General features: G+C 55.1%; 2 protein-coding genes and 1 long non-coding RNA gene across 7 annotated transcripts in view; 1 reads left to right on the top strand and 2 right to left on the bottom strand.

Moving 5' to 3' along the window:
• The window catches only part of CYTH1 (cytohesin 1), a 79,019-nt gene that overhangs the window by 41,879 nt on the left and 21,678 nt on the right, over positions 1–15,462 (bottom strand). The window lies entirely within an intron of this gene.
• Positions 17–2,432, top strand: LOC132003128 (uncharacterized). 5 transcript variants are annotated; one of them, XM_059378424.1, is made up of 4 exons: positions 17–361; positions 910–1,064; positions 1,341–1,471; positions 1,943–2,432. In XM_059378424.1, the coding sequence occupies exons 1-4, from the start codon at positions 83–85 to the stop codon at positions 2,374–2,376; spliced, it is 999 nt and encodes a 332-aa protein (XP_059234407.1). In that variant the 5' UTR covers positions 17–82; the 3' UTR covers positions 2,377–2,432. The 5 variants fall into 5 exon arrangements, with proteins under 5 accessions (XP_059234407.1, XP_059234406.1, XP_059234410.1 ...); XM_059378423.1 differs by having other exon boundaries at positions 1,338–1,471; XM_059378427.1 differs by having other exon boundaries at positions 1,341–1,383; positions 1,943–2,030.
• On the bottom strand, positions 2,266–4,514 carry LOC132003130 (uncharacterized). Its single transcript, XR_009400149.1, has 3 exons — positions 3,317–4,514; positions 3,092–3,214; positions 2,266–2,352 (listed from the first exon to the last, which is right to left on the bottom strand). It is a non-coding gene; the product is annotated as an uncharacterized LOC132003130 (long non-coding RNA).

Below are 15,462 nucleotides of genomic sequence, written 5' to 3'. Positions count from 1 at the left end.
CACAACGACACTTTTCCATGACTGTAAATGGAGACTTATCGCATTTTTTTATTATCCATGGTATAGACCGGGTATTTAGCCAATGCCGGACTGGAAGACTCTGAAGCGGTTTCAAGTTCTCCTGCCACTCTCACCGCCCACGTGCACACAGTCTGGCGAGTCTCTGACGGTCCTCGGAGCACACGTGCTCAGGCCGGCCACCGGCTCTCACTACTCCCTCTACATGTTCATGGGAGGGATCACAGGGTCCTTGCCTCAGTCACTTCTCTCAAGCGTGTGCTTAGGACATCTCTGCTGTAGCCGCGTTTCCTGGATGCTCACCTGTGCCCACGGCCGACTACCGGAACCCCGAGAGCATCCTGTGAGGACTTCTCTTTGGCCCTGATCCGTGGAAGGGACACCGAGGCCCAGAGGCATCACATGACTTGCCTGAAGTCTGGCCACAGGGTCCCCGCTCTGTTGGCTCCCCCGCAGCACCCCTGAGCCCCCCTCCCCTCACTGGTCCTGGTTGTGGGGGCCCCTCTCACAGCAGGTGTGCACGAGGCCTGGACCTGCTGTCCTGAAGCCCGGGCCGCGCTGCAGGTAGAAATGCACATCTACAGCAAGACACCAGCCACGCTCTGGACGTGGCCACAGGTGCCTCAAGGGCAGTGGCCTCAGCCCACACTTACCCCTCTTGCCTAATAATAAATAAAGAGACAAAACATATTTTTAAAAACCACTCTATTCTGCGGAGGCAAGTGACAGAGACCCAACTCCTTGCCTTTAGTTTAATACTTCAAAATCAGAATTAACACTTTTTCCCCCACACCCCCTCCCATAACGAGGGCCAGGCCAAGTCCCCTCCAGCCCCATTTCAAAATCTAAGTCTAATGACTCCCAAATCAGCATTTCTGTCTCTGGTGCTAGGGCCGGTCTCTGATGCCAATCCCAGCTTTGAGGAGGCCGGGTCCTTTCTACTTCCCACGACTGTGGAGCAGCAGAGCGTCTCTCTGGAGCCAACGGCCAGAGGCAGGCCGGCCTGGCCCCGGGCACGGACACACACACCTTCAGACACTGCCCAGGTGTGCCACTGCCCTGACAGGGCAGACTTCATTTCTGCGAGTCTGACCGCCGAAAAATGGCTTCTCAGTGGCTAAGGTCTACACTGACCTGATGACCGGTGGTGCGGATGATTCTTTCAAGAGTCTGTGGTATCTCCTCTTTTGTGAACAGCTCAGTCATATCCTTGACCCATTCTCCTCTTGATTATCTTTCCTGTTTGGCTTGCAGATTACGAATTATTTTTTATTAAATGCTCCAACCTTTTCTCACAACCTGTCACTTGTTTTTATCAGCAGGTGTGGAATCTCTGCCTTATGGAAGCCTCCGTGTTACAAGCAGGTCTGTTGTCTCTTCCTCCACCGGCTTCTCTCAGCACTTACTGAGCACGCGGAGTGTCGGGCAGCCCGTGGCGTGTCGGGGACCGGAGGTGCACCACATGGCCACGGCACCTGCCCTCGGGATGCTTACACTGCACTGGGAGCTGGGGAGGGCAGGGCAGCGAGCAGCAAAACCCACGTATGTTGGAAGAGAGATGCTATGTGGGCTCGGGGCGGAGCGCGTGGTCAGGGCTGGCCGCTGCTCCTGGCCAGCGCAGCTGAAGCACAGCCAAGGGCAGCCGGAGGTGAAGGCAAGGCCGGGGGGCGGGGTGGGGTGTGAGGAGGGCTTGCCGAGGGCCTCGGTGGCTACTTTAACGACTGGTTTCCACTGTGGGGAGATGGGAAGCCACTTCCCGGGGCTGGGACGGAAGGAAGGGCCTGACTTCATTTGTGACAAGAGCTAGGAACAGCCTGCAGGGCAGCAAAGGCCAGAAGCCAGCGGGGGGCGGTACCCCAGTCTTCCGGGTAAGAGATGACGGCCCCTTAATGCAGAAAGCGATCGGATTCATGTTCTACTCTAGGGCAGAGCCAGGAACTTGCCAATGGATCGTGGGTGAAAGAAGCCAAGGATGGCCCGAACCCCCTGGTCTGGGCAGGCGGAAGAATCCGGATGCCATCTTCCAGGTGGCAGGCCGCCAACAGGGTCCCTGCCCCACGGCACAGGGCGTGCCTCAGCCTGCTCTCTGGCCCTGGACCTCGCGACTCACAGGCTGCCTCACTCCGCACTGCCGCACGCCCCGCCACGCTGCCCAGTTCATGTCCCGAGATGGGGACTGTAAACGGCGCACACCGTATCCACCATCCCTGTGTAGGGACAGTGGGCCCCCTTCGGACCAGGTGCCTGTCCCGCTCTGTGAGCTGCCGGGAGCACGGCGGGGCCCAGCAGGCGGGGCGCCACACTGCCTCCTGCACCACTATCCTCTTCCAAAGCCTGTGCAACAAGGAACACTGTTAAAAAAAGAAGTTCCGACCATAAGTGACTCTTAATCTCACAACAAACTGAGGGTTGCCGGGGGGGAGGGGGTTTGGGAGAAGGGGGTGGGATTATGGACATTGGGGAGGGTATGTGATTTGGTGAGTGCTGTGAAGTGTGTAAACCTGGTGATTCACAGACCTGTACCCCTGGGGATAAAAATATATGTTTATAAAAAATAAAAAATTAATAAAAAAAAAAAAAAAAAAGAAGTTCCGACTGAAGAGGCACGTCTCCAGTTCCTTAAAACAGAAGGTTAGCTACTAAACCACCAAATTATATGCTTGACTTGCTCATAAGGAAAGTGACATCGTAACTTATCGTCCAGATCTTGGGACATTTCTCAGATCTCAGACAGGTGCCTCTTGCAATCCCGTCGGCCAGCGGGCATAACCCGGGCCTTCCTGGCTAACGGAGGCAAATCATCACCAGGCCCAGCAACGGCCTCAATCCTGAAGAGAGTGGGCAGGATTGTAGCGCAGCTCTTTCAGCAGAAGCTGTGCCCAAGTTCAAAGGACACTGTGAAGTCCTTAGGAGAACAACAGCAGGCTACAAAAGCAGGACAGTCACCTAGGCCTCAGAGGCGTCGCAAGAGACAGGAGGCAGAGCTACTGGCCCAGGGTCCCCATCAGCATTAAACCAACAAAGTGAAAAACAACACTTTATAACTACTCAAAGTCACACAGAAGAGGGGCACCTGGGGTGGCTCCGTCGGTTGGGCATCTGCCTTCAGCTCGGGTCATAATCCCAGTGTCCTGGGATTGGGTCCTGCATCAGGCTCTCTGCTAGGCAGGGAGTCTGCTTCTCCCTCTGCCTCTCTCTGTGTCAAATAAAAAAATAAAATCTTCAAAACCACACAGAAGGGTGTTTGGATTGCAGGTGTTCTGATGTAGGCATTTTATATTTTCAGTGAATAAAATACCTTAAACAGCCTTAATCCTGTACCCCAGCCTCATCTTCTCCGGTGACAGGTAAGAGCATGCAAACGTGAAATGGTTTAAAGCGACACAAGGTGAAAATGTGCATGCGTGTTCATGTAACGTTCCAGGGCAAGTTTTTTCTCAGCATGATACCCACGTCATCAGGCGTAACCCCGAGGAGACAGAGTACACTCCAGGTGGGAGCCTGGGGAGCCCACTGACAGACTGTCTAGAAGTCACGGTGCAGTCTGGGGCGACTCAGTGGTGGAGCTCCCCAGGGTTAGCAAGGGCCTCCCGACCAAGGCTAGGCCTGCGGGAGGAGGTGGCTGGCTGCAGAGGAGGGACAGGGCTCAGCTAACCCTCAGCTGGGGACAGGGAAGGGCTAGGGACAGGGCTCAGCTAACCCTCAGCTACCTGGCAGGGAGAAAACACCTTGACCTCTTCCTCCTTTGACCCTCCAAGCCTCTGGACAAACCCAGCGGGGGCCACAGGGCACGGCAGCCTGCAGACGCAGTCCAGCCCAGGCAGCCTCCAGCCCGGCAGGACGGAGAAGGGCAGGTGGCAGAGGCCGGGGTGCGGGGCCCCCCCAGCAAACCACAAACTGCCAAGAGCCTCTCCTCGCGTCGGCACAGCCCCATCAGCTGCCTTAAAGTCTCAGCTCCTCGTCGCTGTCAAGACCCTCCGTAATGGGACCCTGCTGCCCGTCCAGGTTCTTCTCTTCCTCTCGTGCCTGGCTTTTCTTCTTTAACCAAAATAACATGCACACATCACGTAAAAGAAAAATAATACCGATGGCTTAAAACAGAAACCCACAGCTTCCTGCCCAACGGTACCCCTGCCACGGTCGCATCCTGCTCCGCAGAGGCAGCCCTGTCAGCTCTCTGTTCCGCGCCTCACCTCCCCGCTTCCCAATGACACACGCACACCCTTCGCTCCCGAGTCTCCAGTTCTGGACATCCACGGCCTGTCGTGCAAGCTGAAGACTCTGCTTGGACGCTACGCCTCCCACCCCCCACACACGGCGCAGGCCGGGACGGTCACATGTCAACTTGGGGCTCAATCAGTACTTACTGCTCCCATAAACACTGCTCACAGCCTAGCGGTGCAACCTGCTGTGATTACAATCAGCACAGGATGCCGTGAAGGGTCTCTTCTGCCTCTGTGCGCTTGGCTCTCGGCACCCACGGATGAGACTGTGCGCAGGAGCAAGCGGCCAAGCCCGCCCCAATCCCCGCGCCCCTCCCCCACCTGCACCTCGCCTTGCTGCTCTCACCCCAGCCCCCTGGTGAGTCCTTCCGCGCTTTCCGAACGCTGCCCCCGGACGCTGCCCCCGGTTCTCTGACTCCATGTTTCCAGGTCCCTCCTCCTTTGCTGGGGCGTATCCTCCGTAACTACCAGAGAACGCACGTGGAGCGGTGGGTTTCCATCCCTGCTCTGGACTTTGTGTGTCCGGAAACACCCCTGTTCCTCTGGCTGGACACACCTGCACCCCAACATCACTTCCTCACGGTGGCAAAGGCGTCCCCTGTCCTCGGTCCCCACAGCGCGCTGTTAGTGACGGTGCCATTCTGACTCCCAGAATTTTCTATGGGATCTTTTTCCTGCTCAGACAGCTCTCCGGGTCTTTACCCTCGGCGCTGGGTGATAACAAGGTGTCCAGGTGTGGGTGCATCCGCATGCACCGTGCTAGCCCATAGGCAGAGCCCCCAAGTCTAAAGTCCCGGAATCTCTGATGTCCTGTCCTTTTTCTCGGCTCTCACTGTGCAATTTCCGTCGGACAACTGGACCTCCACTGTGGATCTTTTAATTTTTATCTTTTCACTCCTACTTTTCGTCTCCTCGTGAAGTGTTCTTGCAATGGCCTGAATGTTTGAGTGCTGAAACCCTGAGCTGCTGGCGTCTGGAGGCAAGGCCCACGGGAGGAGACCAGTGTGGGAGGGAGCAGCCGCACACGCGGGACTGGCGGCCGGAAAGGGCCAGCGGGCTGCCCTTGTACCTTGAGAGCACACGGCAGGATGACGGCGCGCCCCGAGCTCAGGAGGGAGCTCTGAGCAGAAAGCACTGACGGAGGGCCCAGCTCGGACCCCCTCCTGGCTCTGGGAGAGCCGTGCCGCCCCATGTGTGATGCTGTCACGGCCGCCAGCACTGGGATGGCACTCTACTTCATCTTTTAGCCTTTGTACTGTTTTCTTTGGGCCGTTTTTAATTTGCACAAAGTCCCTCTTAATCTCTGAATGTTCCTTTTGCATAGCATCCTATTCCTGCTTTGTCGATATCACATCTAAGACTCCTAAGCACGAGGCTTTTAAGTATTCTCCCAGGATGTGTTTCCTCAAACACTTTTTCTTCTACTTGCTTTGTTCTCCTGTTTAATGGTGAGGGTAATTCTTAAATGTCGGGTAAACACAGGCTGTTTCTCCACATCGCTGGCTCCTCCATGCCAACAACCTGATCAGAAGTGGGGTGTGGTGGTTGTGGCCTGCGGGGTGCTGGGTCTCACTGTAAAATAATGTAACGGAGGAGCGCCTTAGGGGCTCCGTCGGTGAAGAGTCCACCTTCAGTTCAGGTCATGAGCCCGGGGTCCTGGGACAGTGCCCTGAGTCGGGCTCCCTGCTCGGCGTGGAGTCTGCTTCTCCCTCGCCCCTCTGCTTGTGCTCTCTCCCTGTATTTCTCAAAGATAAATAAATAGAATCTTTAAAAATGAATATTAATGGGGCGCCTGGGTGGCTCAGTGGGTTAAGCCGCTGCCTTCGGCTCAGGTCATGATCTCAGGGTCCTGGGATCGAGTCCCGCATCGGGCTCTCTGCTCAGCAGGGAGCCTGCTTCCTCCTCTCTCTCTGCCTGCCTCTCTGCCTACTTGTGATCTCTCTCTGTCAAATAAATAAATAAAATCTTTAAAAAAAATGAATATTAATAAGTAAATAAATAAATAAAACAATAAAGCAGTAATACACGAGAGGCTCTATGTGTTCTTTGTCGTATTAGCCTGAAAAACCACTGTCCGATCTCCTACCTGGGCTGTGTGGGCTACAGACCTGGCCGGCAGCATCCAGGCTGCCAGGTGAGGGAGGCAGGAGGGGCCGCCCACACGGACCGACACGCACCGTCACTCACCGTGTGCCACAGCCTCTTCAGACATCAAACCCTCATGTTCTACCAAGAGTGGAAGAGACATGGCCTTGCTGCGAGACACGGACAGGAGACCGGAGAGCCCACGGGCCCACCTCAAACACCTCCCGCCCGCCCTCCAGTTTCCAGCCTCCCGGCTGGTCTCCAGGCGCAGAGGCCCTCGGAGCCCCGCAGCCCCGCTGGGAGGGAGGGTGCGGGGTTCTGCTTCCGACGGCCCCTCCTCCGCAGCTGGGACCCACCGGGGGGAGCGCGGCCCGGGGCACGCAGTCTCGGGCGAGTCCTCAAACTCCCAGGGGCGCAGCCGTGTGCCGGCTGCGGTGTGACAACGCCACGAGTCCTCGCACAAGGAAACGCGCGGGCGCCCGGAAATACTGCGGCTCCAGGAGGCTACTCCTGCTCGGGGTACCTGAAGCACGCGGGTTGGGCGCTTGCGTCGCAGCACTCACGCTAAACACCGGGACGAGCAGATGAGCACGGGCCCCTGCGCCAGGATGACGCGCGAAGTCGTGAAGCGTTCCGTATTAAAAACAAAAAACCGCGGATGTGTACTGGTTTTCCTCACAGACATGAACAGACCTTGCCAAAAAATAGAAGGCTGAGGACAGAGAAAATACGTATGTGTTGCGAAGACGCCCAACGGAGAATTGGAAGAGCACGGCCATTCCCCGACGAGCCTGGCACCTGACAAAGGACGCGGCGGCAGGGGCGTCCCTAGCGAATTTGCCCAGATGGGCCTCTGGGAGGCAGAATTTGTAGCACTTTTTTTTTTGGTGCTTTTATTACCGAAAGAAAAAGGCACAATCAATCAGGGATACATTGTAAAAGCCCGATCCAAACCATATCCTTCTGCCCTCTATCATGCACAATTTAAATTTCCATTTTTTCCAAGAAGAGTTAACTTTTGTAGAAAAGAAAAGTTCCATTTTTCACAAAGTCTGACCTTACTTTCTGTGTAAAGAAAATCCATCATCGGTGTCCTAAAATGCCTTAAATCTGAAACAAACGGCACGGCCGTGAGTTTCCGCGAACCCTTTCCTGAGAAAGGGGTGGACGCGTTCCCGAGACAGCCACGCGGAGCCCTCGTGCCGAGCACCCACACCCGGGTCACGCCGCTCTCGGGGTGGGGGCGGGTGGCAGCGGCCCTGGAACCCTAGCTAAATGACCCTGCACTTTCTGGTGGCGGTGGCACTCCGCAGCCACGGTCCCCAACGGTCCCCAACCTCACCGGCCCGGGAGACGGTTGGAAACGCGTCATGGATACCCGGGAAAATAAAAACGTGATGGTATCCACGATGCCACCCAGAGTCCTCACCCTCTGCAAAGACCGAGGCGCCACGGTGCGATTCGCAGATGAGACGGGAGACGCCGCCAGCTGGACGGGAAGTAGCCCGCATAGGAGTCTTAGATGCCTTTTAAAATAAAGTAAAAAATACGGACGCGCTCAGTGCCGTGTGTGCTGCCCTCTGCTGGCTCCGTGAGGAACCTGCTCAAAGGTTTACAAGTGGCCCTTTTCGCCAGTAAATTCCGTTGTCCTTTGAATATGGGGGAAAAGAGGAAATTCATGTTCTGCGGAGGGTGGCCCATGCCCTGCTGATATTCACCAGTACTTCTCTTACTTTCTGAAACGGTTTTCTTAATATTACAATGGGTTTGCCCTTTGTCCACACGCGGCACCTTTGTGGGAACAGGTGCTAGCCAGGGAACTTGAAGGGACGGAGGTAGACCACACAGACGCATGACACACAGGACAGACCGTACAGGCACTAGCACACTGGAAAGCGGGGTGACAGGCGACCGGAGGGAACCAGGAGCACGCGTACGGACCGGCACAGCAGGTGAAAGCACTAAATTCAGCGGTCGTCATGGGCATCGCTGAGAAAACAGATCTGAGCTGTAGGGACAACATGCCCCGAACAAAGACCGTGGACGGGCCTCTCTTCTCTACAGTTCAGTGACGCACGAAGCACAGTCACTTTCCTCTCTGGACGCCCCCCTCCCTGTCCCTCACTGGGTGACTCACGGGGTTCAGCGCACCACTGCAGCAGGACCAAGGAACCGGCCACTTCTCGGTGACGAGCCTGCGCTCCCCAGTAACCTGAGTCAGCCTAACCTGCTCGGACAAGCTGCCCGTCTTCTAGCGACTCACACCCATCGGTCCTTATTTCTCAAAACAAGGATCCTCGAAAAAGGCTCGAGGCTTTACCGGTGTCCACTCAGCGCCCGCTGGCCTGCACGGTACACGCTCTAGCTATGGGCCGGGGGCTCGCAGGAGGACACTGTGCCTCCCTGGACACGCGACAGGGCCCGGGAGGATGCAGGGGCGGCAGCAGTTCCGCAAACCTCCACGTGGCATGCTAAGGACTCGCCCATGGAAACCGGGCCCTCCAAGCTCTTCGTGGGAGCACGGCAAAGGTCAGCGCGGGAGAGGAGGGGAGAATGAGGGCACTGGGCAGGCACGCGAGTGCGGCGGCCTTCTGGAAAATCCCCGTGGCATTCTCTGGTGTTGAGGCCTGGGGAGGGTCCAGTCCAGCACTACCCCGGACCACGGTCCGGACACAGACACTGGCCACTGTCGGGGTGAGGGGGCGCTCTCCGGGAGAGGAAGGGCACGCTCAGCCAGAGGCCCTGGGAGGCCTGGCTCTCCTGGCTCTCCCCGCCGCAAGAAGCCCACGGCCGCAGAGGCCTACCTGCACTTCCGCGCTCACACCACGCTGTCTCCTCCTTCCAAGGGTCTGGCCCCCAAACAAGCCCCCTCCACTGAACAGATCCTCTCCCCGGGTATTTTTCTGACGCGGATTTTATACCCAGCATGCAGAACAAAGAGCTGTGTGGGCAGGGCTGCACTTCCCTTCCCAGCCGGAAACCTACCTGGAGAGAAGTTTGCATGAAAAACAGACGCAGTCAAAGCAGGTTTGAAGGTAGAAAGTTGGGAACAGGCCCAGAGCCTGCGGGCCCGGGAGGGTCTGCCATGTGGACTGAAGGGACACAGGCTAATGCTCGTAATTAACCAGGGAATTGTAAAAAGCATGTATCAGTTTGCAAAGAAACACTGAAACTTTCACAGAAAAACAGGATCTCTTTTCAGCATGAAACTAACCCTGGAGCAGAGCAGGGGCCACTCCTACCACCACCCCCTCACCTGCATCTCCTGACAAGGCAGGCCTTGGACCCAGGAGCCCGACAGGAGCCACAGCCACCTGGCCCGCCAAGACCACGCCCGATGGGGGTCCTCCCGCGGCTCTCCGTGAGCGCCCCCACCCCATGGGACACACGCTGCCCACCGTAAACAGAAACGGGTAGCCTGGAAGGCAAGCATTTCCCTGACCTCTCACGTTGCCCAAATGACAGCACCTCTCCTGAAACAGGAGTAGGAACCCCGGCTGTAAACCAGTCGGCACAGCTCCCTAAAGGCTGAATTCCAGGCTCCGTGTTTTCATCAAAACAAACTGCTCGAGAAATAAAGCACACACATGCAACGATCACCCTAAGTATTTTAAACACAACAAAAGGGTCATCTCACGGAAGGCAGAATATACCAAACTTACTTTGTTATTATTTTAGTATTATTATCTTTCTAAAATTCTTGTCTCTTTTTAATTCTATTTTTTCAGTGCACCAAGATTCATTGTTTATGCATCACAACAAATTAATTTTTTTAATCTTAAGCCTTTTTGTAAAAAATTAATTTGTGTGTGTGTGTGTGTTCCAAAGTTCATTGTTTAGGCACCACACCCAGGGCTCCGTGCAAGACGTGCCCTCCTGAATGCCCACCATAAGGCTCACCTAACCCCCCCACCCCCGCCCCTCCAAAACCCTGTTTGTTTCTCAGAGTCACACGAAACATACAAGTCCTCGTTCAGGGCTCACCCAACAAACGTTAGCTAATATGTACTTTTCTGTAAGTTATTTTTTTGCATTAATAGGTCTTGGAAATTTTCCTATACTGGACCATACGGATCTACCTCAATTTTTAAAAGCTGGTACACTGCACAGTACAGTTTTTGCCAGACTTTGAGCCCGGACGGATGACCTTGAGGTTGTTCTGATACTCTGTCGTCGCACACTGAGCCACCATTCCCAGTCTTGCAGGTCGGGCTTCCTGCTCTGGGCACCTATGTCTGCGGAAGACACGGGGGAAAGCTGAGTCACAGCTGGTGCGGGCACTTAACCGTGTACTGGGATCGCGTTAGATCTGCAGAGAACCGGCATCAACACCGAGTCCCCAGACCTCCCATGCCCACTTCCACAGCGCCACCATCCCTGTCACACGTAGCCACAGGACAGTTACTGCAACCAGAAGCCGCCAAGGACGCGTAGCCGACTGCTGGCCAGCGTGTCCACGGATGCCACCAGGCCTCTCGCTGCCTCTAATCCAGGAGCCCCACTGCCTGTCCTGTGTCTTCAGTCCCCAGTCTATGACAGATCCCTGGTCCTTGGGTCAGGGGCTTGACCCCTGGCAGAGAACTGGTCACTTTTTTTTTTTTTCTTAAGATTTTATTTATTTATTTATTTGATAGAGGGAGATCACGAGTAGACAGAAAGGCAGGCAGAGAGGGAGAGAGGAAGCAGGCTCACCACTGAGCAGAGAGCCCGATGCGGGGCTTGATCCCAGGACCCTGGGACCATGACCTGAGCTGAAGGCAGAGGCTTAACCCACTGAGCCACCCAGGCGCCCTGAGAGAACTGGTCACTTATTTTGTAGAACGTTCCATGGTTTGGATTTGTTGGGGGTCTCCTGCTGATTTCACGGAGGCTATGCACTTCTGGCAAGAACGGCCCAAAGCGCGAGGCTGTGTTCCTCTCAGAGCATCATGGCCAAGGCCCGTGACGCTACCCTTGACCGCACGTGGCGAAGGTGAGCAGCGGGTCTGTCAGTGACGTCCCTTGGAAACTGGTGAGTGCTGTGAGGCGAGGACGCACTCTGCCATCACGAGATTTTTGGGGTGGGCTCAGCCCCTATTTCCCGCTGCCCCAGCCCCAGAATCAGGCGCTTCCCCCACAGCCCCAGGCTCCTTGGAATGGAGGGCGGTGCTGAGAATCCAAGGTCAGGGCGCCGGGCGGGTGCACCCGCGAGACCACCAAACTGCCTCCTGACCCTCCACAAGAACGCCCACGTCCCCACAGCCGCGTCAGGGACCTTTCCACTTGCTAACCCGACGGCTGCGGTAATGTCTCCCCGTTTACTAGGAATACCGACCACTAGGGTCACGGGCTCTCTATGCGTCTGCGAACCGTCCTATGTTTTGTCCTATTCCCTCCTGTCTTATTGATTCGCAGGTACCCACCCTACGTCATGGATAATAATCCTTTGCTTGTAAGCATATTCTCTCCAACTACCCTGTGTGTGCTAACTTTTCTGAGAGCTTCTGTCACACAGAACAAAATATAAATATTTATACATTAAGTTCATTCGTATGAAGCCAAGTCTGTCAATTATTTTTTCTTTTATAATCTGGGTTTTGGGGACCTGTTGAGGAAGTGGTGTTCCTTCCCAATGAAACTGTACAAAATACTCACTTTAAAATTCACATTATATGCATGTATGTATATAATGTGGGCTTCGTATATATTTACACCTTTTTGTCACTCAATACTTTGAAAAACCAACAACACCTTCAAACTGATTACAGGTCCAAGTATACAGAATACAGGGGAGCACACCTAGGCGGCTCAGTGGGTTAAGCATCTGCTGGACTTTGGCTTAGATCTCAGGGTCCTGGGATCGAGTCCCACACTGGGCTCTGTGCTCAGCAGGGAGTCTGCTTCTCCCTCTCCCTCTGCTCCTCCCCGCACGCACTCTCTCTCTCCCTCAAATAAAGAAAACTAAATAAAAATCTTCACAGTACGTGCAGTACATATGTGCACATACAAACGTACATAAACTACACATTAACGTCTCTGTACTTTGACCTGTAATCCACCTGGAGTTCCTTTTTTGTTCTTTTAAGTACAGAATGAATGACAAAGGACTCTCACTGTTTCCTGAAGGAGGGTCAGATATCCTCACCATCTGCTGAGAAGCACACCCCTTCCTGCTACCCTGAGATGTCACCGTTGTCCTGACAGGTGGGGACTAAGGCACAGACCCAGGAGCCAACGGCCTGGGGGGGCTGGCCTGGGTGTCCCACTGGCAAGCCGTGCGTCTTTCCCCATCTGTGAGTTTGCTCATCGAGGAAATGGAGATCCTCCGCTTCACAGGGTTATTGGGAAAGTGCTCAGAGCAGCGCGGACACCCAGGAAACACTCAGTGCCAGAAACACTCTGTGCCGGACAGCTGCGGTTGTCACGGATGAAGCTTGCACACACGCGCTGGTCCACCCAGCCAGCAGTATCCGAAGAAACATATAATGTCAGCCAAATATGTGATTTTAAATTTTCTAGTGGCCACATCAAAAAACTAAAAGAAGAGGTAAAACTAATTAGAAATAAATTGTATTTTTTTTAAGATTGTCTTTATTTATTTGACAGAGATCACAAGTAGGCCAAGAGGCAGGGAGAGGGAGAAGCAGGCTCCCCACTGAGCAGAGAGCCCGATGCAGGGCTTGATCCCAGGAGCCTGGGATCACAACCTGCGCCGAAGGCAGAGGCTTTAACCCACTGAGCCCCCCAGGCGCCCCTAGAAATAAATCGTATTTAATCCGTCTACCTGTAACATCCCTTCAGCATATTATCAACATAATAACTAACCAACGAGACACTTGGCATTATTTTCCTCACACTCGGGTTTCAGGATGTGGTGCTGTTTTACACAGGAGCTTCAAGTTTTCAACTACGGCTGGTCAGCAACGGGCTGGGACAGGGGCTGGGCTGCTCGCCTGATGTGGTCGTATATCCCTGCAGCAGTGTGACGGGTGTGTGTGTGTGTGTGTGTGTGTGCGCGCGCACATGTGCAAGGAAAGAACCAGAGGACTGAGCACTCACTCATGACACAGAAAGAACCCCTCGGCAAACCAGAAACAGAGGACTCTCTCCTTAACGTGACGAAGGTGTCTACAGACGATCTACAGTGCGTGTTACGCTTCGTGGGGGAAGGTGAAAGCTTCTCCAGGAGGACCGAGAAGAAACGGAGCGCGTCCCTCTGGGCACGTCGCTTGGCCCTGGGCTGGAGGATTCTCCAGTCCGAGCTTTCTCAGGCAAGGAGCGCAGGAGACTCCGGTCCTAACGCCCCAGCCTGCTCAACAGGGCGAGAAAGACGTCAGGACCGGAGAGAGGGAGGAAGAAGCGCAGCCACCCCCGCCACGGCTGGTCCGACTGTCCACACAGAAGACGAAAAGGAAGCGAAGACGAGCTGCCAGACCGTCGCCAGGGCTGAGCGGCACCGCGGCCACGACAGCATCCACGCGGCCACCGCGTGCACCTCTGTGCGCTCGCAACCGCCAGGAAGCAGGTGCCCGGTAACGGGCCGACCCGTGGGCAAGCGTTAGTGGAAGGAGACCCGACAAGGTTCCTGCAAGACCCTGCAGACGACCTAAATGAGCGGAGAGGGAAACCGCGTGAGGACCCGTCCACGAGCGACAGCGTCTCTTCCCGGATGACCCCCAGAGGCAGCGCCTGCGGAAGGAATCACGGCCCCAGTGGGCTCGAGTCGGTCGAGCGGGGCCTGTCAGATCGCGGGGGCCCGGCTTGGGAAGAAGGGAAAGGACGCAGCGCGGAGCCGCAGACACGCACGCTCGACGCAGGCCAGGCCGGCCGCACCGCCGGCGGGAGGACAGCCCGCGGACGCGCTCTCCTGCCAACGCTGCTGGGGGACGCCGCGCACAGACGCCAGCAAGGGTGAGCAGGAGCAGTCAGCGCAGCGATCGCAGCAATAACGCACAACTGGAAACCCCCGGAGTATCCACTGGAATGCAACCGGATTTTTAGAGCCGCGTTACATCCCAACGGTGAACTACGACACGCTGGAAAACAAACAACGGGCTCCAGGACACACTGGTACTTCTCAGGGACACACAAAAGTAACAACATGAGCCACCAGAGTTACAGGAAAACTTCACTGGAAGAATTTTACATCAAATGCAAGAACAGACAGTGTTAAGGACACATCAAGACATTTTCTAATACGCAAACCCGAGACATAAACCTCCCACATGGCCTTCCTTAGGAAACTTCTGGAAAATAGGCTTCTATAAACTTAAGGTAAACCCAACAGAGAAAACACGAGGACCCCTTCCAGCAGAGTGGGGACCCCAGAATGACGTGTGGCCGAGTGCCCCCAGACGCCAGAGTGAGGGCAGGGGAACAACTCTGGATCTGAACAGAAGGACGCACCCTCTCCAGGCGGACACCACGGACCGATGTGCTCAGGCAGACAGAAAGCACCAGAGAGAAGCTCGGGGCAGACGAGGAGGATTTCAGAAAACCTCCGATAATTTCCAAGCAAACCAGGCAAAGGACAAGCAGAGGCGGAGAAGAGCTCCTGGAAAAGCAGCCTCATGCCAGGGAGGCCGTGCGGTGGCTCGGCGGACGACACCGTGTGCGACCGGGAGGCGACGGACGTCCAGCCGGGCGGTCCAACAGCCGCAGAGAGCGCGGTTTGGGACTGGACCTAACCTGTGTGGCAAACAGCTAAACCAGTTTGCCCCCAGGAAGGTCTCCCAGTGGGACAGGGAACCACTGGTTTTCACCCGTTAGTCCATTCTACAATCTTCTTTTCTCCTAGATGGCACACAGGGGCTGAAATCAGCCCAGACCTTCCAAATTTTAAACGTCAAAGGGAGTCAGTGTTGGTTCATGGTGGGTTCCACTCTTTCTGTGAAGACTTAACAATACTTGAAAAATTACTTCCACTGAAAATCATATCAACCCACTGAGTTTCCTTAAGGTAGAATTTTTTTAAAATGAAGATATAATTCATAAACCACAAAATTTTTTTCAAAGTGTACCAGTCAGTGGTTTTCACGCACTCATAAAGCCACGCAACTACCGCCACCATTTAACTCTAGGGCGTTTTTAGCACCCCCAAAGGGGGAATTCCATTCCCCTCAGCAGACACTCACTCCCCAGTCCCTGGAAGCCAGTA

The sequence above is a fragment of the Mustela nigripes genome, chromosome 16 (assembly GCF_022355385.1).
Source record: "Mustela nigripes isolate SB6536 chromosome 16, MUSNIG.SB6536, whole genome shotgun sequence".
Classification (NCBI taxonomy): Eukaryota; Metazoa; Chordata; class Mammalia; order Carnivora; family Mustelidae; genus Mustela; species Mustela nigripes.
Note: the sequence above shows the minus strand (reverse complement) of the source record. Positions and strands in the feature narration are given on the sequence as shown.

What these genes read in the sequence shown, in the direction of transcription:
- LOC132003128 (XM_059378423.1), top strand. Translation starts at nt 83, where the DNA reads ATGCCGGACTGGAAGACTCTGAAGCGGTTTCAAGTTCTCCTGCCACTC. An exon ending in CGGAACCCCGAGAGCATCCT is followed by an intron (nt 362 to 909) that starts GTGAGGACTTCT and finishes CTCTGGTGCTAG; the next exon opens with GGCCGGTCTCTGATGCCAAT. An exon ending in CACCTTCAGACACTGCCCAG is followed by an intron (nt 1,065 to 1,337) that starts GTGTGCCACTGC and finishes TGTTTTTATCAG; the next exon opens with CAGGTGTGGAATCTCTGCCT.